Raw genomic sequence first — 21,853 nt, 5'->3', positions numbered from 1 at the left:
CTTTCGTGCGTTTTGCCAGCAGCTCTTCGCAATGCTTCAAGCATTGCACTGTTTATGACTTCAAGCCTATCAACTCCCGAGATTAGGCTGGTGTAACCAATGTGAAATGGCTAGTTAGTTAGCGGGTTGCGTGCTAATAGCGTTTCAAACATCACTTGCTCTGCATGGGTAACGCTGCTTCGAGGGTGGCTGTTGTGGTTCGAACCCAGGTAGGAGTGAGGAGAGGGACGGAAGCTATACTGTTACACTGGCAATACTAAAGTGCCTATAAGAACATCCAATAGTCAAAGGTATATGAAATACAAATCGTATAGAGAGAAATAGTCCTATAATTCCTATAATAACTACAACCTAAAACTTATTTTTACATTTACATTTAAGTCATTTAGCAGACGCTCTTATCCAGAGCGACTTACAAATGGGTGCATACACCTTATGATATCCAGTGGAACAACCACTTTACAGTAGTGCATCTAAATCTTTTTAAGGGGGGGGGTTAGAAGGATTACTTTATCCTATCCTAGGTATTCCTTAAAGAGGTGGGGTTTCAGGTGTCTCCGGAAGGTGGTGATTGACTCCGCTGTCCTGGCGTCGTGAGGGAGCTTGTTCCATCATTGGGGTGCCAGAGCAGCGAACAGTTTTGACTGGGCTGAGCGGGAACTGTGCTTCCTCAGAGGTAGGGAGGCGAGCAGGCCAGAGAATATTGAAGACTCATGTTAAAAGGAACCACCAGCTTTCATATGTTCTCATGTTCTGAGCAAGGAACTTAAACGTTAGCTTTCTTACATGGGACATAATGCACTTTTACTTTCTTCTCCAACACTTTGTTTTTGCATTATTTAAACCAAATTGAACATGTTTCATTATTTATTTAAGGCTAAATTGATTTTATTGATTTATATTAAATTCAAATAAGTATTCATTCAGTATTGTTGTAATTGTCATTGTTAAAAATAAAAAATCGTCCGATTAATCGGTATCGGCGTTTTTGGGCCTCCAATAATCGGTATCGGCGTTGAAAAAGCATAATTGGTCGACCTCTAGACTTTACCCTTTGCCAAATTTGTAAAAAAAATTGCTTTGTTTAGAAGGAGTGTAAGGGCGAAATGCCAATTGACTTATTTCACACGCACACTTCACAGTGGCGTTCCCTAACTGAAATATGCAAATACATGCTAGAACGTGCCAATAGGATCTCGCTAGCCCATAGGTTGCTTGTTCTGCCCAGTGCCCTCTATGATTAATTTGCTCTCATTGGAAATGTCATGCTGCTGTCTATCTTGGGTTGATTATAAAAATCTTTGGCCTAGCGGTTAGTGTTGGACCAGTAACTGAAAGGTTATTAGTTTGAATACCTGAACTGACAAGGTGAAAAATCTGTCGATGTACCCTTGAGCAAGGTACTTAACCATAATTTGCCCCTGGGATGCCGTACTACTGGCTGACTCTGTTAAACAACGCATTTATTTGCACCTGTCACAACAATAATAATAATAATAATAATGTGTTACTCCATTATACCTGCGCAGTTTGCGCAGTGAAGATGCCCTTCACTTCAGTACAGGCAATAGAAAACGCTCTGCAACTGCGCAGGATGTGTGACCAACCCCCATTGAACCAACCATATGTGCTGTATCGGCGAACAACGAGGCTGAACATTGTGGATAAAAATAAAAACAAGGAGAATGGGGAAGAAACAGAAAAAGTCAGGCGATGACAGGTACATGATAGTGTGGCCCGTGTGTCATACGATTTGAGAAAGTTGTGCTGTATGCAACAGACTTCTATGAATATAGCTAGCTAACGCTAGTCGTACAGGCTGGGCTGGCTAGCATTAGCATGATAGTGAAGCCATGAGTTTCATGTGGCGGCAGATTGCTTTGGCTAGGCCTCCTGTCTCGGGCTTATTACTAAGCTAACGTTATCATCGCGCACTTGTTTTCTACCTTTCATATTGACAATGAATTAACCAATTTATATCTCGTATAAACATACTTATGCTGAACAACAGAGACACGAAACCTATTATTCTCGCTATTGGCTAGCATATGTTATGCAGCTACATTGGCATCCTACTACCAGCTAGCTAGCCAGGCTCCATGCAGTCACATTCTAAAGTTCATTTCCATTAGCTTGTCAGCTATCTAACTTAGCTAGCTTGCTCGCCCACTAATAGGGAAACGCAGATAACTAGCTATATATGATGCAATTCTAGGAGGACATTGTCAGCGAACTATTGCTGAATCTTTGAGTCACTGACAACACAAGTGAGGACCTCCAGCCTGGCTATGCCCCATGCCTGCAACATCATCCCTTTTCATTGTGCTGTCAGAAAGGGCCCTCATTCATTGTCCCAACTGTCGCCTCTATGGCTTGAGTATCCATCCAATGGCTGTGTCCCCGTGTGAGTAAACGTGGTCATTTGCGATTGATACCCCAGTTAGAGATTTGTTGTTGTCCTCAGTTTGGGGGGGGGGGGGGCTTCAGAATAAAGCAGTATGTTGATCTCAATGGCTAGAATATATATATATTATTATTTCCATTGCCAAGTATTAGGCATTACGACCAATGTTGTTCATAAATGATGATACATTCCTGAATAGAGATGTCAATTGACACTGACTCAAGTCTCATTACGACATAGCCCAACAATGGATGCTTGTCTGCCAAGTGCACAAATCTACACTCGCTCCTTGTAGTAGGCACTCTTATCCACCCTTTGTAAGTCATGACCAGGTGTCTGCTTTTGACCGTGGGAATGAGCCTTGACAGATAATAGACAGAGAGACAGTAGGCTAAGTGTCGTGCTGGCTTGGTGGCGGCAGCTGCCATTTAAGTTGATTATTGAGGGATATATATTGACTGACCTGCCGTGATGGTGAGCTCTCACCCCCTGTACTGTATACTGCTGATCTGCAGCCTGCTCCTGCTCCAGTCAACTCTGCTGTGAGGTCAAGATGATACCAGGCCAGGGCAAAAGATGGCACAAAACAGCTTGATTAACTATGGTCCTCTCTGTTCCCCATAACCAACAACTATTACAGGTCTGGTCCAGAAACAACCACTAGCCCCTAACCCTAAAGGCACTTGTATATAAGCAATATTCATAGTACCTGTAAATAAGTGAAAGGAATAACATTGATTGAACAGGATAACTCCATCAACATCCTGTCTATCAGCTGCTTCTTCATGATTTCATTACCCAGAGGCAAGGGTGTGTGCACTGTGCACCCTGTGTGTTTTACCCGGGGTTGGTCCCTGTTCATTCTAACATAGAGGTGCTTTCCACTGCTGATGCAACAGGCATGCAAGGAGGCTCGCCTCACCCTCTGTATAAAGTCTGAGGCTGAGCAGACGTAGGGCTTTTAGTCTCAAAGATCCATGTGCTGCTTCAGGTAAGGTTGTTGTGGTTGGATTGTGGATGGTTACTAGTTGAGATGATCATAATGGTCATTACAGGTTAGGGACTGAAGTTGTTTGTCTTTCATGTTTGGTTTTCATCTTCACCCGTCTGACATAAGGCTGAAGGTCTAGAATTAGTTATTGCATTTTTTTTGACTGAAGGCGTAACAGTGTCAAGTGTGCAGCTGCCATTCAGGTGGAGGTGCTGTTCTTGTTGGATGCACACTTCCCACTGTCAGGGTTGATTTGTGGCCACCAGCGAGTCATTTTAGGACCACAGTAAATCCTTCAAATCTGTCAACATTTTCTGTTGACAGAATTTTTTGTGTCCTTTGACTGACTGGGTCTGTCTTTGTCGGACTGACTGACTGACTGACTGGGTCTGTCTTTGTCGGACTGACTGACTGACTGACTGGGTCTGTCTTTGTCGGACTGACTGACTGACTGACTGGGTCTGTCTTTGTCGGACTGACTGACTGGGTCTGTCTTTTTGTCGGACTGGATATGAAAATCACATTTGCGTGAAATGTGCTAATTTAATCAAGGCTGCAAATATTTGAAATCCCACACATTCATTGCTAGTTTGTATCATTTTGCTGCTAACACGGAACCCAAACCGGCTGCGCGCGTGCGCCATCGTGCATAAATGTATTTTGTCCCCCCACAACAAACGCGATCACGACACAAAGGTTAAAATATCAAAACAAACTCTGAACCAATTATATTAATTTGTGGACAGGTCGAAAAGCATTAAACATTTATGGCAATTTAGCTAGCTAGCTTGCACTTGCTAGCTAATTTGTCCTTTTTAGCTAGCTTGCTGTTGCTAGCTAATTTGTTCTGGGATGTAAATATTGAGTTGTTATTTTACCTGAAATGCACAAGGTTCTCTACTCCGCCAATTAATCCACACAAATAACGGCCAACCGAATCGTTTCTAGTCATCTCTCCTCCTTCCAGGCTTTTTCTTCTCTTGACTTTATATTGAGATTGGCAACTTTCATAAATTAGGTACATTACCGCCATTGACCTTGTTCGTCTTTCAGTCACCCACGTGGGTATAACCAATGAGGAGATGGCATGTGGGTACCTGCTTCTATAAACCAATGAGGAGAGGCAGGAGTTGCAGCGTGATCTGCGTCAGAAATAGAACTGACTTCTATTTTAGCCCTTGGCAATGCAGACGCTCGTTGGCGCAATAATTTAATATCATAGATTTCTACATTTATTTTCGCAGCGCACGCAACGCGAGCGGTGTAGTCAGCCTGTAAGCCTGCATTTTTTGTAACATAACATATGGCAGAAATCTGCATGGAGAAGCATGTGGTTCCCAGCTATGCTTGATAATGCTGTCTTTTACCATGTGTAATGTGCACCATATGTGATTTGCATGACTTTGTTTCAGTGCCAAAGACGATGGCATCGACCTTGACGCCCTAGCAGCAGAAATCGAAGGAGCGGGAGCCTCCAAGGAGCAAGGTAAAGGAAAGGCCAAGAAGAAGAAAGACAAAAAGAAAGACGATTTTGAGTAAGTCTTTATTTCTCTCTCTTCGACAGTAATGAACGCTCCATTTTAAAATAACTATGGAAATAAGAACCAACTGTTGGACGGAAATATTTCTACACTTGCCTTGGACTTTGCAGCCTACTGTGTATTGATCATAATGTTTTGATCTTTAACAGTGAAGACGACATCCTGAAGGAGCTGGAGGAACTCTCTCTTGAAACCACAGGAGCTAAAGGCAGCAAGGTGAAGTGTAGCAGATTAGCATATGGCATATGTAATGACCTTATACCAGGCTATAGCCCAATGCTAATCTTCATATGTAATGATCCTATACCAGGCTGTAGCCCAATGCTAATCTTCATATGTAATGATCCTATACCAGGCTGTAGCCCAATGCTAATCTGCATATGTAATGACCTTATACCAGGCTGTAGCCCAATGCTAATCTTCATATGTAATGATCTTATACCAGGCTATAGCCCAATGCTAATCTTCATATGTAATGATCCTATACCAGGCTGTAGCCCAATGCTAATCTGCATATGTAATGACCTTATACCAGGCTGTAGCCCAATGCTAATCTTCATATGTAATGATCTTATACCAGGCTGTAGCCCAATGCTAATCTGCATATGTTCTGACCTTATACCAGGCTGTAGCCCAATGCTAATCTTCATATGTAATGATCTTATACCAGGCTGTAGCCCAATGCTAATCTTCATATGTAATGATCTTATACCAGGCTGTAGCCCAATGCTAATCTTCATATGTAATGACCTTATACCAGGCTGTAGCCCAATGCTAATCTGCATATGTAATGACCCTATACCAGGCTGTAGCCCAATGCTAATCTGCATATGTAATGACCCTATATGAGGCTATAGCCCAATGCTAATCTGCATATATAATGACCTTATACTAGGCTATAACAGGGTTTCTGTTAGCCAGTAATAGCTGGCTTAAATTTTTTTTTTAGAAAAGCTGATAAATTAAATTGGCACCGGGAGAAGGAAAAAGATCCCATTTCGAAGTAATGTCTTTTAGCCTATTAATTGACGGAAATACCAATTGATGTAAATACATTTGACCATTCATGCTTATTCTGTCTATGGGTTAATTTGCATAATTTAGTGTAATTAAATTATGCAATTAAATTAATCACATGTGCACAGCATACAGATACAGAGCCTTTGAGCAGGAAAATCTGCCAGACAGAGCTTTTATAAGCCCAATCATTGCACAACAATTGTAAATGCAATCGTGTGTTAAAGACATTTTTGTGGCCACATTAAAAATACCTGCTATTTTTTTTATTTCTGTACTGGTAATTGAAGTGTGCTTCCCATTCGTCATTCAAATGCACAGGCAACGGAAGGCAGGCTCAGCGCTTCACACACCACTTTGCAATGAGCTGGAGGCAGTATGCATTTTGAAAACGTATAGCTACTTCATTGTTTGAAACCTCAACGTTTTACTACATATTATGAGGCGTGTTTTACCTTGCTTCAAAACATTTCTACTATGGGGACAGTAGATTGACAGGCTCATGCACAGCAATAAGGCTAGGGGAAGCTAAGGTTTCCCTAAGTAAATTTAATTCAATTGCCAAAATGATTTAGCCTAATTAGCCTACTCCTGTCTACACAGAAATAAATAAAATCATTCAAAATAGGCTACTAAGCAGGATTTGACCACAGAGCATCATTAGCTTCCCCTAGCCTTAAAAAAATAAATAAGTTGTTTTAAATCCCGTTGCCTACCGTTGGAAGGAAAGGCAGCGTTTGGAATTTGGGCAGCACACGTGGCAAATACCAGATAGATTATTGTTGAGTTATGATTGTCAATGAAAAGAGGCCCAGCCAGGCATATCAGAATATTTCAAAATTCAATCGTGGGAAAACATAGTTTGGAAAGAAGCATGGCTATTGCTGTAAAGAGAAGACAATGAAAATACTCTTAGCTGTAAATTCTCAACTCAGTTGAGCGAACAACAGTAGGCCTCTAGGCTATCTTATTGGCACCAGCAGAGAGCATCGGCCGTATCCCCGTTGAGTGCGCATTGCTCATATTCACTCTTTATCATTGTTGGGTCAGTGTCACTTAAAAGTTAGTTTTGGACTATAATTTCCTCCTCCATGACCCTGCACCAGGCTATAGCCAAATGCTAATATGCATATGTAATGACCCTCTCTGGCAAAGCACATGCTTCTATGGAGTACTCATCACTTCCGCAATCCACAGAAACCAGACGCCACAGACGAGCCGGAGAGCGCCGCCGAGCCCCCGCCGCCCACCAAAGCGGAGAAGAAGAAGACGCGGAAGGGCAAGCGAGCCAGCCTGGAGGATGACGACGGGGACGACGAAGAGGTTTCGGGTACGGGTGACGTGGAAAACGGAGACAAGCAGAAGGACAAGAAGACGTCTGCTGCCCCCGCTGCTGCTGCTGCTGCTGGCTCAGACTCGGAGGACGACGCCTCACGGACCCGGAGAAAACCCAAGGCAGGGAAGAAGGGAGGTTGCAAGGAGGCCTCGGACGAGGAAGAGGAGGATGACGATGGAGGTGCGAGGAAAGGTGAGGGGGGAGGGGAGGATGATTCAGATGATGACGACTCGGTGGACGCGTCGCAGGCCGGAAAGAAAGGCAAGAAGAAGAAGGGCAAAGCCAAGGCAGACAGTGAAGAAGAGGAAGAGGAGGAGGGAACCTTCAAGATGAAGACGGCAGCTCAGAAGAAGGCAGAGAAGAAGGAGAGAGACCGCAAGAAGAAAGAGGAGGACAGGGCTAAGCTGAAGAAGCAGAAGGAGAAGGAGGAGGAGAAAGAGGGGAGTATTGAGGTTGCAGCAGTGCCTAAGAAAGAGAAAGAGGTAGTGAAGAAGAGTGAGCAAGCGGCGGCCCCAGCGGCGGCCCCAGCAGCGGCCCCAGCAGCGGCCCCAACCCCAGCAGCGGCCCCAGCAGCAGAGACGGAGGCAGCAGAGATTGAAGATCAGGAAGGGGCTGATCCTCAAGGAGAAGGTGAGATTTACAATTGGTTTATATTGTATCCATTCCACAGCCTAAACGGCAACAGTTTACAATGAGTTGCCCACATACCATGTAGGAACTACTTTCGTTTTAAGAATTTGTAAATGCTTATCTGTACCCATTAGCTGCTGATGAGGTGCTTGAAGCAATTAATGGTAAGAGAAGGAAACAAGCAGATTTCTGTTTCAGGGTAGCTTGTTACATGCCTTAATTTTGCTGGACCCCAGGATGAGCAGCTAATGGGGATCCATAATACATACTAATACACGTGTTAATGTGTAGTTGCATGCAGTTACAATAGTAGAAGTCTACTCATCTTAACTCTGTACCCATTAGCTGCCGATGCGGTGGTGGAAACAATGAATGAACCCAATGGTAATGTTTTTAAAGTAGTTAAAAGTGGCGTTACTGTGTATTTACATGCAATTAGTTCAAAATGTAGAAATGGCTTGCACAGTTACTGTGCTATGACCGATTTCTGTCGGGGATTTTGTGTTACTTCAGAAGAGGAAGGGGGAGACAAGAAGGGCAAGAAAGACAAGAAGAAGAAGAAGGGGGACAAGGAGAAAGAGGAGAAGAAGAAGGGGCCCAGCAAGGCCACAGTGAAGGCCATGCAGGAGGCTCTGGCTCGCATGAAGGAGGAAGAGGAGCGCGCCAAGAAGGAGGAAGAGGAGAACCTGCGTCGCCTGGAAGAGCAGGAGGCTCAGAGACTGGAGCAGGTTAAGCGCGCACACACACACACTGTGTATACACACACGCACGCTGACCTCTTACCAACTGACCTCTTCAATGTAACACCTACAGGAGCGTCTGGAACAGGAACGCAAGGAGAAGAAGAAACAGAAGGAGAAAGAGAGGAAGGAGAGGCTGAAGAAGGAGGGCAAACTGCTGACCAAAGCCCAGAAAGAGGCCCGGGCCAGGGCTGAGGCCACACTTGAACTCCTGAAGGCCCAGGGTATTGAAGTGCCATCCAAAGACGACTCAGTGCCAAAGAAGAAGCCAGTGTACGGAGACAAGAGGAAAAAGAAGCCCCAACAAGCACAGACCCCTGAAGGTAACAGCCTCTTCCAATCCACGTCAAATACATGTCAAACTGCAAAATCATCTGTCTATTTGTTTGTGCCTCATCCCTCATTCCTCCTCTTCCCCGGTCAGAGATCTCAGAGGTCATGTCACCCACGTCGGAGACAGCAGAGCCAATCATCTCACCGATGGAGGTGGAAACTCCCAAAGTAGCAGCAGGTAAAATGGACCATAGATCTTGGAGACGGAGCCTGCCTTCATGTCCTCCGCTTGTTGTCCAGATCTGGGTGTAACGCCAGACAACTTTCATTGCCTCAGTCGCATTTTGTGTCATGTCTTCCTGTCCCTCCCCCCAGAGGTAGAGCAGAAAGCTGAGTCTGCAGTTGATGACTGGGAGGCTATTGCTGAGACCATCGATCAGGACAAAGGTAGGACAGGACAGACTTCAGGTTTTAGCGATATGGCACTCTCCCAAAGGCTTGGTGGAATTTTCTCCGTGCTTACACCTCCCATAACGTCTCTTCTCCCTCTACAGAGCTGAAGACGGTCCACATTGAGGTGAAGCCAGAGACGCCAAAGCAGCCCCAACAGAAACCCTCGTCACAGCCGGAGGAAGAGGAGGATGACGACGAGGAAGAGGAGGACGAGGAAGAGGATGACGAAGAGGAGGAGAGTGAGGAGGAGGAGGAGAAGGAGAGTCAGCCTCACATGCCGCAGCAGGCCCCAGCCACTAAGAGGAAGGGAGGGAAGGAGAGCTCGGAGTCCAGTAGTGACAGCGACTCAGATGACGATCGCACTAAAGAGGAGCGGATCTACGACAAGGCCAAGAAGCGTATTGAGGTAGTCTCCCACAAACACACATCCTATCAACATTGTTAAACTGTGGAGTAGTGTGATGTTGTTCCCTCTGTGCTCCTGTGTAGAAACGGCGAGCAGAGAACATAAAGAACATAAACCTGGACAAGCTCCGCTCCCCCGTCGTCTGTGTACTGGGCCACGTAGACACAGGCAAGACCAAGATCCTGGACAAGCTGAGGCATACACACGTACAGGACGGAGAGGCAGGAGGGATCACCCAGCAGATCGGAGCCACTAACGTACCGCTGGAGGCCATCGTAGAGCAGACCAAGATGGTGAAGAACGTGAGTACTGCTGCGCCTCTCCCTTCAGCTCAGACCCAGTCATACACTGAACAGTGACTGTACACTGAGTGTACGAAACATTAGGAACACATTCCTAATATTGAGTTGTAGCCCCTTTTGCCCTCAGAACAGTCTCAATTTGTCGTGGCATGGACTCTACAGTGTCAAAAGCGTTCCACAGGAATGCTGGCCAATGTTGACTCCTATGTTTCACAGCTGTCTTGTTGGCTGTATGGCCATTGGGTGGTGGACCATTCTTGATACACACAGGAAACTGTTGAATGTGAAAAACACTGCAGCGTTGCAGTTCTTGACTCAAACCGGTGCTCCTGACACCTACTACCATACCCCGTTCAAAGGCACTTAAATCTTTTGTCTTGCCCATTCACCCTCTGAATGGCACACGTATACAATCCATGTCTCAAGGCTTAAAAATCCTTCTTACATCTAGATGTGCCGCTAGCGGAACGCCTCGCCAATATCCAAAAATCCCAAACATATGACTATTTTACACCATTTTAAAGACAAGACTCTCCTTTATCTAACCACATTGTCCGATTTCAAAAAGGCTTTACAACGAAAGCAAAACATTAGATTATGTCAGGAGAGTACCCAGCCAGAAATAATCACACACCCATTTTTCAAGCTAGCATATAATGTCACAAAAACCAAAACCACAGCTAAATGCAGCACTAACCTTTTGATGATCTTCATCAGATGACACTCCTAGGACATTATGTTAAACAATACATGCATGTTTTGTTCAATCAAGTTCATATTTATATCAAAAACCAGCTTTTTACATTAGCATGTGACGTTCAGAACTAGCATACCCACCGAAAACCTCTGGTGAATTTACTAAATTACTCACGATAAACGTTCACAAAAAACATAACAATTATTTTAAGAATTATAGATACCGAACTCCTTTATGCAATCGCGGTGTCCGATTTTAAAATAGCTTTTCGGTGAAAGCACATTTTGCAATATTCTGAGTAGATAGCCCGGCCATCATGGCTAGCTATTTTGACACCCACCAAGTTTGGCACTCACCAAACTCAGATTTACTATAAGAAAAATTGGATTACCTTTGCTGTTCTTCGTCAGAATGCACTCCCAGGACTTCTACTTCAACACCCAATGTTGTTTTGGTTCCAAATAATCCATAGTTATATCCAAATAGCTCAGTTTTGTTCTTGCGTTCAAGACACTATCCGAAGGGTGACGCGCCAGCGCGTATCGTCACAAAAAAATTCAAAATATTCTATTACCGTACTTCGAAGCATGTCAAACGCTGTTTAAAATCAATTTTTATGCGATTTTTCTCGTAAAATAGCGATAATATTCCGACCGGGAGACCTTGTTTTCGTTCAAACACTGAAAATAGAAAATGGAGTCTTCGCATGCACGCGCCGCCCGTGTCATTGTTCTCAGAACGACCACTTTCCAAAACCCCTACTGTTTTTCACCCAGGGACTGCAGAGTCATCATTCCCCGTTCTGGCGCCTTCTGAGAGCCTATGGGAGCCTTAGAAAATGTCACGTTACAGCAGAGATCCTCTGTTTTCGATAAAGAGGCTATAGAAGGCCAAGAAATGGTCAGAGGGCACTTCCTGTATGGAATCTTCTCAGGTTTTGGCCTGCCATATGAGTTCTGTTATACTCACAGACACCATTCAAACAGTTTTAGAAACTTTAGGGTGTTTTCTATACAAATCAAACAATTCTATGCATATTCTAGTTTCTGGGCAGGAGTAATAACCAGATTAAATCGGGTACGTTTTTTATCCGGCCGTGAAAATACTGCCCCCTATCCTAAACAGGTTAAACTGTTTCCTCCCCATCATCTACACTGATTGAAGTGGATTTAACAAGTGACATCAATAAGGGATCAGAGCTTTCACCTGGTCAGTCTGTCATGGAAACAGCAGGTGTTCTTAATATTTTGTACACTCAGTGTATGTATGTCATTGGATTTGAATAGATAGTTGGTGTCTAATGGATCTTTAATCATGTCATTGTTTCCTCTTCAGTTTAACAACGAGGCCATTAAAATCCCAGGAATGCTGATCATCGACACCCCAGGCCACGAGTCTTTCAGGTAAACCCTCATTCAGAAAAATGTGTGTCCACTGCCCTAAATGTGTTGATCTGACTGCATCTCACTCCATCTCTCGGTGTGTCCAGTAACCTGAGGAACCGGGGCAGCTCTCTGTGTGACATAGCCATCCTGGTGGTGGACATCATGCACGGCCTGGAGCCTCAGACCCTGGAGTCCATCAACCTGCTCAAGGAGAAGAAGTGTCCCTTCATTGTAGCACTTAACAAGGTCAGTCTGTCTGGTCAGACATGCTCATAGCTTACCTCTGGGATAGACGGATGGATGGATGTCTAGTAGAGGACTGGCATGTATTAAAGGCACTCAATGGCCCACAATTCACTGGGAATAAAGCTACCAGGTTACAGTAGCTTGCGGAAGTCTTTTTTTTTTTTGCACAAGTAGTTAATTGGTTGCCCATCCATGTGACATGATGTGTATTTTTGTCCCTTCTATTCGTTCCATTTCTATGTCTACTCCAGATTGACCGCCTGTACGACTGGAAGAAGAGTCCGGACACAGACGTGGTGGCCACACTGAAGAAACAGAAGAAGAACACCAAGGATGAGTTTGACGAGAGGGCCAAAGCTGTCATCGTGGAGTTCGCCCAGCAGGTCACTAACTATATGAACAAAGGAGGGGGGAAAGAGTTTTGGAGTTGACAGCACTTTTCACTATTGGATGCACCTATTGTGAGATCCCTGAGTGACCCTGCACCTTAGCGACTGTTGCCTTATGTACATAGACATGGAACACTAGTCACTTTAATTATGTTTACCTACTGTTTTACCCACTTCATATGTATATACTGTATTCTAGTCAAGACTTATCCTATATAACTACTGCTGTACACACCTTTTCTATTGATATACTGTCTATACACACTATTATACGTATGTATATATATTTATTTTCCGGTCTCTGATATTTCTTCATTTCATTCGTATGTTGTTATTGTGTTAGACATTACTTCACTGATAGAGCTAGAAACATAAGCGTTTCACTGCATCATAACATCTACAAATTTGCGTATGCAACCAATGAACTTTGATTTGATTGTGTATTCGTACAGGGTCTGAACGCAGCCCTCTTCCATGAGAACAAGGACCCTAGGACCTTTGTGTCTCTGGTGCCCACGTCAGCCCACTCCGGGGACGGCATGGGCAACCTGATCGCTCTGCTGGTGGAGCTCACCCAGACCATGCTGGCACGACGCCTGGCACACTGCGATGAGCTCAGGGCTCAGGTCATGGAGGTGAGGGACAATTACTATATTACTGTCACAGTTTATGGGGACGAGGAAGAGTAATCCTCCCTGTTGTTGTCACGGTTAGATTTCCGTCAGTGTCATTACCGTGACATTGGTGTCATTGCCGTTACATTGGTGTCATTGCCGTTGCGTCATCTAACACTTAATGTTGTATTAAAGTGAACATGTGTCCCTGTCTATCCTCAGGTGAAGGCCCTGCCTGGTATGGGCACCACGATAGACGTGATCCTGATCAACGGGGTTCTCCGGGAGGGCATGACCGTCATCGTCCCGGGGGTGGAGGGACCCATCGTCACCCAGATCAGGGGGCTGCTGCTGCCTCCACCCATGAAGGAGCTCAGGGTCAAGGTATGGAGGAAATGTTTATGTTAGGCCTTTCTTTATTAAAGAGCACTTGTAGGAGCAGCAAACAGTTATGACCTGATTTCAACAGGAATGTCATGCTGTCCATGACTTGGCTGGGGGTTAATCCTAACTTCCACTTCCCATTTTCACTAAATAATTCACTGATGTCAATGGCAGCAGGTAGCCTAGCGGTTAGAGCATTGGGCCAGTAACCGAAAAGTCGCTGGTTGGAATACCCAAACCGACAACATGTTAAATCTGTCTGTGCCTTTGAGCAAGGGGCGCTGTACTACTATGGCTGACCCTGTAAAACAACACATTTCACTGCGCTTATCTGGTGTATGTGACAATAAAACCTTTTTTTTAAGTATTGGCCCCATAATGATGATGTGTGTAGTATTAATGAATGATCTGACCCCCTGTCCTCTTTAGAACCAGTAGGTAGTATTAATGAATGATCTGACCCCCTGTCCTCTTTAGAACCAGTAGGTAGTGTTAATGAATGATCTGACCCCCTGTCCTCTTTAGAACCAGTAGGTAGTATTAATGATCTGACCCCCTGTCCTCTTTAGAACCAGTAGGTAGTATTAATGAATGATCTGACCCCCTGTCCTCTTTAGAACCAGTAGGTAGTATTAATGAATGATCTGACCCCCTGTCCTCTTTAGAACCAGTAGGTAGTATTAATGAATGATCTGACCCCCTGTCCTCTTTAGAACCAGTAGGTAGTATTAATGATCTGACCCCCTGTCCTCTTTAGAACCAGTAGGTAGTATTAATGAATGATCTGACCCCCTGTCCTCTTTAGAACCAGTAGGTAGTATTAATGATCTGACCCCCTGTCCTCTTTAGAACCAGTAGGTAGTATTAATGATCTGACCCCCTGTCCTCTTTAGAACCAGTAGGTAGTGTTAATGAATGATCTGACCCCCTGTCCTCTTTAGAACCAGTAGGTAGTATTAATGAATGATCTGACCCCCTGTCCTCTTTAGAACCAGTAGGTAGTGTTAATGAATGATCTGACCCCCTGTCCTCTTTAGAACCAGTAGGTAGTATTAATGAATGATCTGACCCCCTGTCCTCTTTAGAACCAGTAGGTAGTATTAATGATCTGACCCCCTGTCCTCTTTAGAACCAGTAGATAGTATTAATGAAGGATCTGACCCCCTGTCCTCTTTAGAACCAGTAGGTAGTATTAATGATCTGACCCCCTGTCCTCTTTAGAACCAGTAGGTAGTATTAATGAAGGATCTGACCCCCTGTCCTCTTTAGAACCAGTAGGTAGTATTAATGATCTGACCCCCTGTCCTCTTTAGAACCAGTAGGTAGTATTAATGAATGATCTGACCCCCTGTCGTCTTTAGAACCAGTAGGTAGTATTAATGAATGATCTGACCCTGTCCTCTTTAGAACCAGTAGGTAGTATTAATGAATGATCTGACCCCCTGTCCTCTTTAGAACCAGTAGGTAGTATTAATGAATGATCTGACCCTGTCCTCTTTAGAACCAGTAGGTAGTATTAATGAATGATCTGACCCCCTGTCCTCTTTAGAACCAGTAGGTAGTATTAATGAAGGATCTGACCCCCTGTCCTCTTTAGAACCAGTAGGTAGTATTAATGAATGATCTGACCCCCTGTCCTCTTTAGAACCAGTAGGTAGTATTAATGAATGATCTGACCCCCTGTCCTCTTTAGAACCAGTATGAGAAGCATAAGGAGGTGTGTACGGCCCAGGGAGTGAAGATCCTGGGGAAAGACCTGGAGAAGACCCTGGCAGGGCTCCCCCTGCTGGTGGCCCACAAGGAGGACGAGGTGGCCGTGCTCAGGGTGAGACTGGCACATTTAAGCAATAAGGCCCGAGGGGGTGTGGTATATGGACAATTTACCACGGCTAAGGGCTGTTCTTAAGCACGACGCAACGCAGAGTGCCTGGATATAGCCCTTAGCCGTGGTATATTGGCAATATACCAGAAACCCTTGAGGTGTCTTATTGCTATTATAAACTAGTTACCAACATAATTAGAACAGTAAAAATAAATGTTTGGTCATACCCTGGGTATATGGTCTGATATACCACAGCTTTCGGCCAATCAGCATTCAGGGCTCGATCCACCCAGTTTATAATGTACTGTGTATCAGAGGTTCTTAAAAATGTTCAGCTCGAGACCCAAATCGTCCTCCAACGACCCAAATTAAGAAGAAATAGTGTGGGATTATAGATGTATCCTCATAATTCGCGACCCACTTGGAACCCGAGCCATAGTTGAAGAAACCCTGCTGTGTATGATAACAGGGCTGTGTCTCAATAGTGTTAGACTGGATCCCTCTGCCACCTACGGCTACATGTCAATAGTTATGAATGGCTCCCAGCTTCTTCCTCTCCTTGTCTTTTTTTCCATCTCTGAGTTAGTTACTAGTACACACACACACACACACACACACGGTGTATTGATGTCCTCTGCGTTGTGATCCCCCTGCAGGATGAGCTGGTGCGGGAGTTGAAACAGACTCTGAACTCCATCAAGCTGGAGGAGAAGGGTGTGTACGTCCAGGCCTCCACTCTCGGATCCCTGGAAGCCTTGCTCGAGTTCCTACGAGTGTCCAAAGTGCCTGTGAGTATCACCCACATATACACACACACCGTATCAAACTACAATAGAGTATTGAGATAATGTGCTGTAATGTTCATGTTTTTCCATCTCCTCCAACAGTACGCTGGCATCAACATCGGTCCAGTCCACAAGAAAGACGTGATGAAAGCTTCCACTATGCTGGAGCATGACCCACAGTGTGTCACCTCTTCTCTCCTTCCTATACCCTGTCATACATTTGTTTGATTGGTTACTGTCGCAGCGTATTTAACCCTGTCTGTGTAAACTGGACAATAACAAATTGATGCTGTTCTGTTCTAGGTATGCAACGATCCTGGCGTTTGATGTGAAGGTGGAGAGGGACTCTCAGGAGATGGCTGATAGTCTGGGGGTCAGGGTGTTCAGCGCTGAGATCATCTACCACCTGTTTGATGCCTTCACCAAGTACAGAGAGGACTACAAGAAGGCCAAGCAGGACGAGTTCAAGTATGTGAACACACACACACTACATGATACCAACCATAACTTTGTTTTGATGTCATAGGCCATAGCACAAGTGATCCACACTCAGCCCATTGGAAGGCTACACCTGTCCTGCTTGGGCTAGGTTTCCAGACAGGACAGTAGGCGTGGGGTATGCCTGGGCTAGGTTTCCAGACAGGACAGTAGGCGTGGGGTATGCCTGGGCTAGGTTTCCAGACAGGACAGTAGGTGTGGGGTATGCCTGGGCTAGGTTTCCAGGCGTGGGGTATGCCTGGGCTAGGTTTCCAGGCAGGACAGTAGGCGTGGGGTATGCTTGGGCTAGGTTTCCAGACAGGACAGTAGGCGTGGGGTATGCCTGGGCTAGGTTTCCAGACAGGACAGTAGGCGTGGGGTATGCCTGGGCTAGGTTTTCAGACAGGACAGTAGGCGTGGGGTATGCCTGGGCTAGGTTTCCAGACAGGACAGTAGGCGTGGGGTATGCCTGGGCTAGGTTTCCAGGCAGGACAGTAGGCGTGGGGTATGCCTGGCCTAGGTTTCCAGGCAGGACAGTAGGCGTGGGGTATGCCTGGCCTAGGTTTCCAGGCAGGACAGTAGGCGTGGGGTATGCCTGGCCTAGGTTTCCAGGCAGGACAGTAGGCGTGGGGTATGCCTGGCCTAGGTTTCCAGGCAGGCCAGTAGGCGTGGGGTATGCCTGGCCTAGGTTTCCAGGCAGGCCAGTAGGCGTGGGGTATGCCTGGGCTAGGTTTCCAGGCAGGACAGTAGGCGTGGGGTATGCCTGGGCTAGGTTTCCAGGCAGGACAGTAGGCGTGGGGTATGCCTGGGCTAGGTTTCCAGACAGGACAGTAGGCGTGGGGTATGCCTGGGCTAGGTTTCCAGACAGGACAGTAGGCGTGGGGTATGCCTGGGCTAGGTTTCCAGGCAGGACAGTAGGCGTTGGGTATGCCTGGGATAGGTTCCCGTTGCAGGACAGTAGGCGTGGGGTATGCCTGGCCTAGGTTTCCAGGCAGGACAGTAGGCGTGGGGTATGCCTGGCCTAGGTTTCCAGGCAGGCCAGTAGGCGTGGGGTATGCCTGGCCTAGGTTTCCAGGCAGGCCAGTAGGCGTGGGGTATGCCTGGGCTAGGTTTCCAGGCAGGACAGTAGGCGTGGGGTATGCCTGGGCTAGGTTTCCAGGCAGGACAGTAGGCGTGGGGTATGCCTGGGCTAGGTTTCCAGACAGGACAGTAGGCGTGGGGTATGCCTGGGCTAGGTTTCCAGACAGGACAGTAGGCGTGGGGTATGCCTGGGCTAGGTTTCCAGGCAGGACAGTAGGCGTTGGGTATGCCTGGGATAGGTTCCCGTTGCAGGACAGTAGGCGTGGGGTATGCCTGGGCTAGGTTTCTAGACAGGACAGTAGGCGTGGGGTATGCCTGGGCTAGGTTTCCAGACAGGACAGTAGGCGTGGGGTATGCCTGGGCTAGGTTTCCAGACAGGAAAGTAGGCGTGGGGTATGCCTGGGCTAGGTTTCCAGACAGGACAGTAGGCGTGGGGTATGCCTGGCCTAGGTTTCCAGGCAGGCCAGTAGGCGTGGGGTATGCCTGGCCTAGGTTTCCAGGCAGGCCAGTAGGCGTGGGGTATGCCTGGGCTAGGTTTCCAGGCAGGACAGTAGGCGTGGGGTATGCCTGGGCTAGGTTTCCAGGCAGGACAGTAGGCGTGGGGTATGCCTGGGCTAGGTTTCCAGACAGGACAGTAGGCGTGGGGTATGCCTGGGCTAGGTTTCCAGACAGGACAGTAGGCGTGGGGTATGCCTGGGCTAGGTTTCCAGGCAGGACAGTAGGCGTTGGGTATGCCTGGGATAGGTTCCCGTTGCAGGACAGTAGGCGTGGGGTATGCCTGGGCTAGGTTTCTAGACAGGACAGTAGGCGTGGGGTATGCCTGGGCTAGGTTTCCAGACAGGACAGTAGGTGTGGGGTATGCCTGGGCTAGGTTTCCAGACAGGTAAGTAGGCGTGGGGTATGCCTGGGCTAGGTTTCCAGACAGGACAGTAGGCGTGGGGTATGCCTGGGCTAGGTTTCCAGACAGGACAGTAGGCGTGGGGTATGCCTGGGCTAGGTTTCCAGACAGGACAGTAGGCGTGGGGTATGCCTGGGCTAGGTTTCCAGACAGGACAGTAGGCGTGGGGTATGCCTGGGCTAGGTTTCCAGACAGGACAGTAGGCGTGGGGTATGCCTGGGCTAGGTTTCCAGACAGGACAGTAGGCGTGGGGTATGCCTGGTTCAGGTTTCCAGACAGGACAGTAGGTTTGTGGTGTAGTAACAGACGTTTTCTCTGTCATTCTCCACAGACACATTGCTGTGTTCCCCACTAAGCTGAAGATCCTGCCTCAGTTCATCTTCAACTCTAGAGACCCCATAGTCATGGGAGTCAACGTGGAGGCTGGGGTCCTCAGACAGGGAACCCCACTCTGTGTGCCCAGCAAGGGGGTGAGTGTGTGTGTATGTAGAGTGCAGTGTGTGTTTGTGGGACCTGTTTCCATCTTGGTAGGACATAGAAACGTGTAATATTATTATCTCACTGATTTCCTCCCTGTCAGTTTGTGGACATTGGCATTGTGACCAGCATTGAGATCAACCACAAGATGGTGGACAGTGCCAAGAAGGGCCAAGAGATCTGTATAAAGATCGAACCGATCCCCGGAGAGGCACCCAAGATGTTCGGCCGACACTTTGAGGCCACCGACATCCTCGTCAGCAAGGTACAGTCACAGAGAGGAGAAAGGCAACACTTTTCTTTGCAATGTTCAAATTACCGTGTGGTGGGTTTTCAGGTCAATACAGGGTATCAGGTGTAAGTACTCACTGTTACATTGTACTGACCGCAGGTACCCAAACTGGGTTCTGTACTAGAACTAGTGGACCATAATGAGAACAGGGAGACTTAGGAGTTCTGAATGTGGTCTTTTGTTTGTTCTCCAGATCACCAGAGCGTCCATCGATGCCCTGAAGAACTGGTTCAGAGACGAGATGGGCAAATCTGACTGGCAGCTCATCATGGAGCTCAAGAAGACTTTTGAGATCATCTGAACGGAAGAACGGATACACACCTTCATGTCTTCAGGCAGCCGCAGCACACTTACACACAAACACACACACACCACTGATCATGTGACACCTGATCGAAGACACACACACACACACCACTGATCATGTGACACCTGATCAAACACACACACACACACACACACTTGTTCATCACACCCACGTATGCATACATCCATAAATGGTGGGAGCAGTGCGGTGTCCCACTTTCTCCCTCTCCCCCATCCCCTCCCCTCTGGTGGGTGGGGGAGTGTATTTTTAGAGGGGAAAACAGTGTTTTTCTGTGAGAAACCAAACTATTTCCTGCTGTTGTTAACAGTGACAGTTTAGACAGCATCGACACACACACTATTCCAACGTGCCTGTTGTTTGGAATCATCTTGAGTGTTGTTTTTCATTTTACCGCTCTCTCTCACTCTCCACATCCGTCTGCTGCTGGAGTCCTGCCCCCTGTAATCCCTCTGGTGTTCAGGCTGGGGTGAGACAGGAGAGGGGGCGAGTGGGAGTGAAGAAAGCTGGGTCAGGCGTCACCGGAACCACAGATCTACAGAATTCAGCAAACTGGGTTTGACAAGTTTCCGTGGGTGCCATGTTGGCACCGGAAGTCGCAAGGAGAATGACATTCCACTGAGAATGCAAATGAGAACCTTATTGTTATGACACGTTGGTTGCCTACACGGAGGCTAGTTTGCTGAACTCTTTATATCCATCACGGATCAAGGGGAGCTGTGCGCCAAAGGCCTGAGCCAATTAGAAGAGGGGAGAGGGGAGGCATTCTTACCAGACGTTTTAGACGTCTGAATAATACGACCTTGTCAGTGTTTTCTCTTTTCTTGAATGCAGTTATTTTATGGTCCTTTTAAAAAGCCCCTCCCTCTCTGACATCACCAGCCCCCCCTGTCAGCTCAGTTCAACTGGTGCCTACGGACGTTTTTTTACCATGAATGAACTAGGTGACAAAGTAGGCGGTCCCTCTCCTCTCTACTTGAGTTCAAAATGTAAAAGATAATAACAAATCTACATCAATAAAGACCTATTTATAGAAGTCGCAAACTCTGCCACCTCTGCCTCGTTGTATATTTTGGATAATGGTATGAATGGAATATGCATTGAATTCAATTCTATGAAAAATACATATGAAGTTGGTTTCATATGCTGTTATTAGTGAGGTCGAGTTCCCCTGGTTTCACATGCTGTTATTAGTGAGGTCGAGTTCCCCTGGTTTCATATGCTGTTATTAGTGAGGTCGAGTTCCCCTGGTTTCATATGCTGTTATTAGTGAGGTCGAGTTCCCCTGGTTTCATATGCTGTTATTAGTGAGGTCGAGTTCCCCTGGTTTCATATGCTGTTATTAGTGAGGTCGAGTTCCCCTGGTTTCATATGCTGTTATTAGTGAGGTCGAGTTCCCCTGGTTTCATATGCTGTTATTAGTGAGGTCGAGTTCCCCTGGTTTCATATCCTGTTATTAGTGAGGTCGAGTTCCCCTGGTTTCATATCCTGTTATTAGTGAGGTCGAGTTCCCCTGGTTTCATATGCTGTTATTAGTGAGGTCGAGTTCCCCTGGTTTCATATGCTGTTATTAGTGAGGTCGAGTTCCCCTGGTTTCATATGCTGTTATTAGTGAGGTCGAGTTCCCCTGGTTTCATATGCTGTTATTAGTGAGGTCGAGTTCCCCTGGTTTCATATGCTGTTATTAGTGAGGTCGAGTTCCCCTGGTTTCATATGCTGTTATTAGTGAGGTCGAGTTCCCCTGGTTTCATATGCTGTTATTAGTGAGGTCGAGTTCCCCTGGTTTCATATGCTGTTATTAGTGAGGTCGAGTTCCCCTGGTTTCATATGCTGTTATTAGTGAGGTCGAGTTCCCCTGGTTTCATATGCTGTTATTAGTGAGGTCGAGT

At 46.4% G+C, this 21,853-nt stretch overlaps 1 protein-coding gene across 3 annotated transcripts; it reads left to right on the top strand.

The window, feature by feature from the left end:
- Positions 1-1,561: 1,561 nt before the first annotated feature.
- Positions 1,562-21,011, top strand: LOC115179421 (eukaryotic translation initiation factor 5B). 3 transcript variants are annotated; one of them, XM_029740925.1, is made up of 23 exons: positions 1,562-1,720; positions 4,808-4,930; positions 5,086-5,152; positions 7,151-7,919; positions 8,265-8,303; positions 8,433-8,647; positions 8,733-8,982; positions 9,084-9,170; positions 9,308-9,379; positions 9,487-9,791; positions 9,875-10,093; positions 12,126-12,193; positions 12,280-12,421; positions 12,673-12,804; positions 13,263-13,445; positions 13,647-13,808; positions 15,502-15,633; positions 16,287-16,418; positions 16,518-16,594; positions 16,719-16,883; positions 19,202-19,340; positions 19,451-19,612; positions 19,833-21,011. In XM_029740925.1, exons 1-23 carry the CDS (start codon positions 1,686-1,688, stop codon positions 19,938-19,940), a joined length of 3,783 nt encoding a protein of 1,260 aa, XP_029596785.1. In that variant the 5' UTR covers positions 1,562-1,685; the 3' UTR covers positions 19,941-21,011. The 3 variants fall into 3 exon arrangements, with proteins under 3 accessions (XP_029596785.1, XP_029596786.1, XP_029596784.1); XM_029740926.1 differs by lacking the exon at positions 8,265-8,303; XM_029740924.1 differs by having other exon boundaries at positions 8,265-8,647.
- The last annotated feature ends 842 nt before the right edge of the window (positions 21,012-21,853 follow it).

The sequence above is a fragment of the Salmo trutta genome, chromosome 39 (assembly GCF_901001165.1).
Source record: "Salmo trutta chromosome 39, fSalTru1.1, whole genome shotgun sequence".
Taxonomy (NCBI): Eukaryota; Metazoa; Chordata; class Actinopteri; order Salmoniformes; family Salmonidae; genus Salmo; species Salmo trutta.
The sequence above is the reverse complement of the archived record's forward strand: the minus strand, read 5'-3'. Positions and strand labels throughout refer to the sequence as shown.

Bases quoted from the DNA above. Each gene is read 5' to 3' on its own strand.
- LOC115179421 (XM_029740924.1), top strand. From the start codon at position 1,686: ATGGGGAAGAAACAGAAAAAGTCAGGCGATGACAG. The intron at 4,931-5,085 runs GTAAGTCTTTAT...GATCTTTAACAG, and splicing joins AAAAAGAAAGACGATTTTGA to TGAAGACGACATCCTGAAGG. The intron at 9,380-9,486 runs GTAGGACAGGAC...CTCCCTCTACAG, and splicing joins GACCATCGATCAGGACAAAG to AGCTGAAGACGGTCCACATT.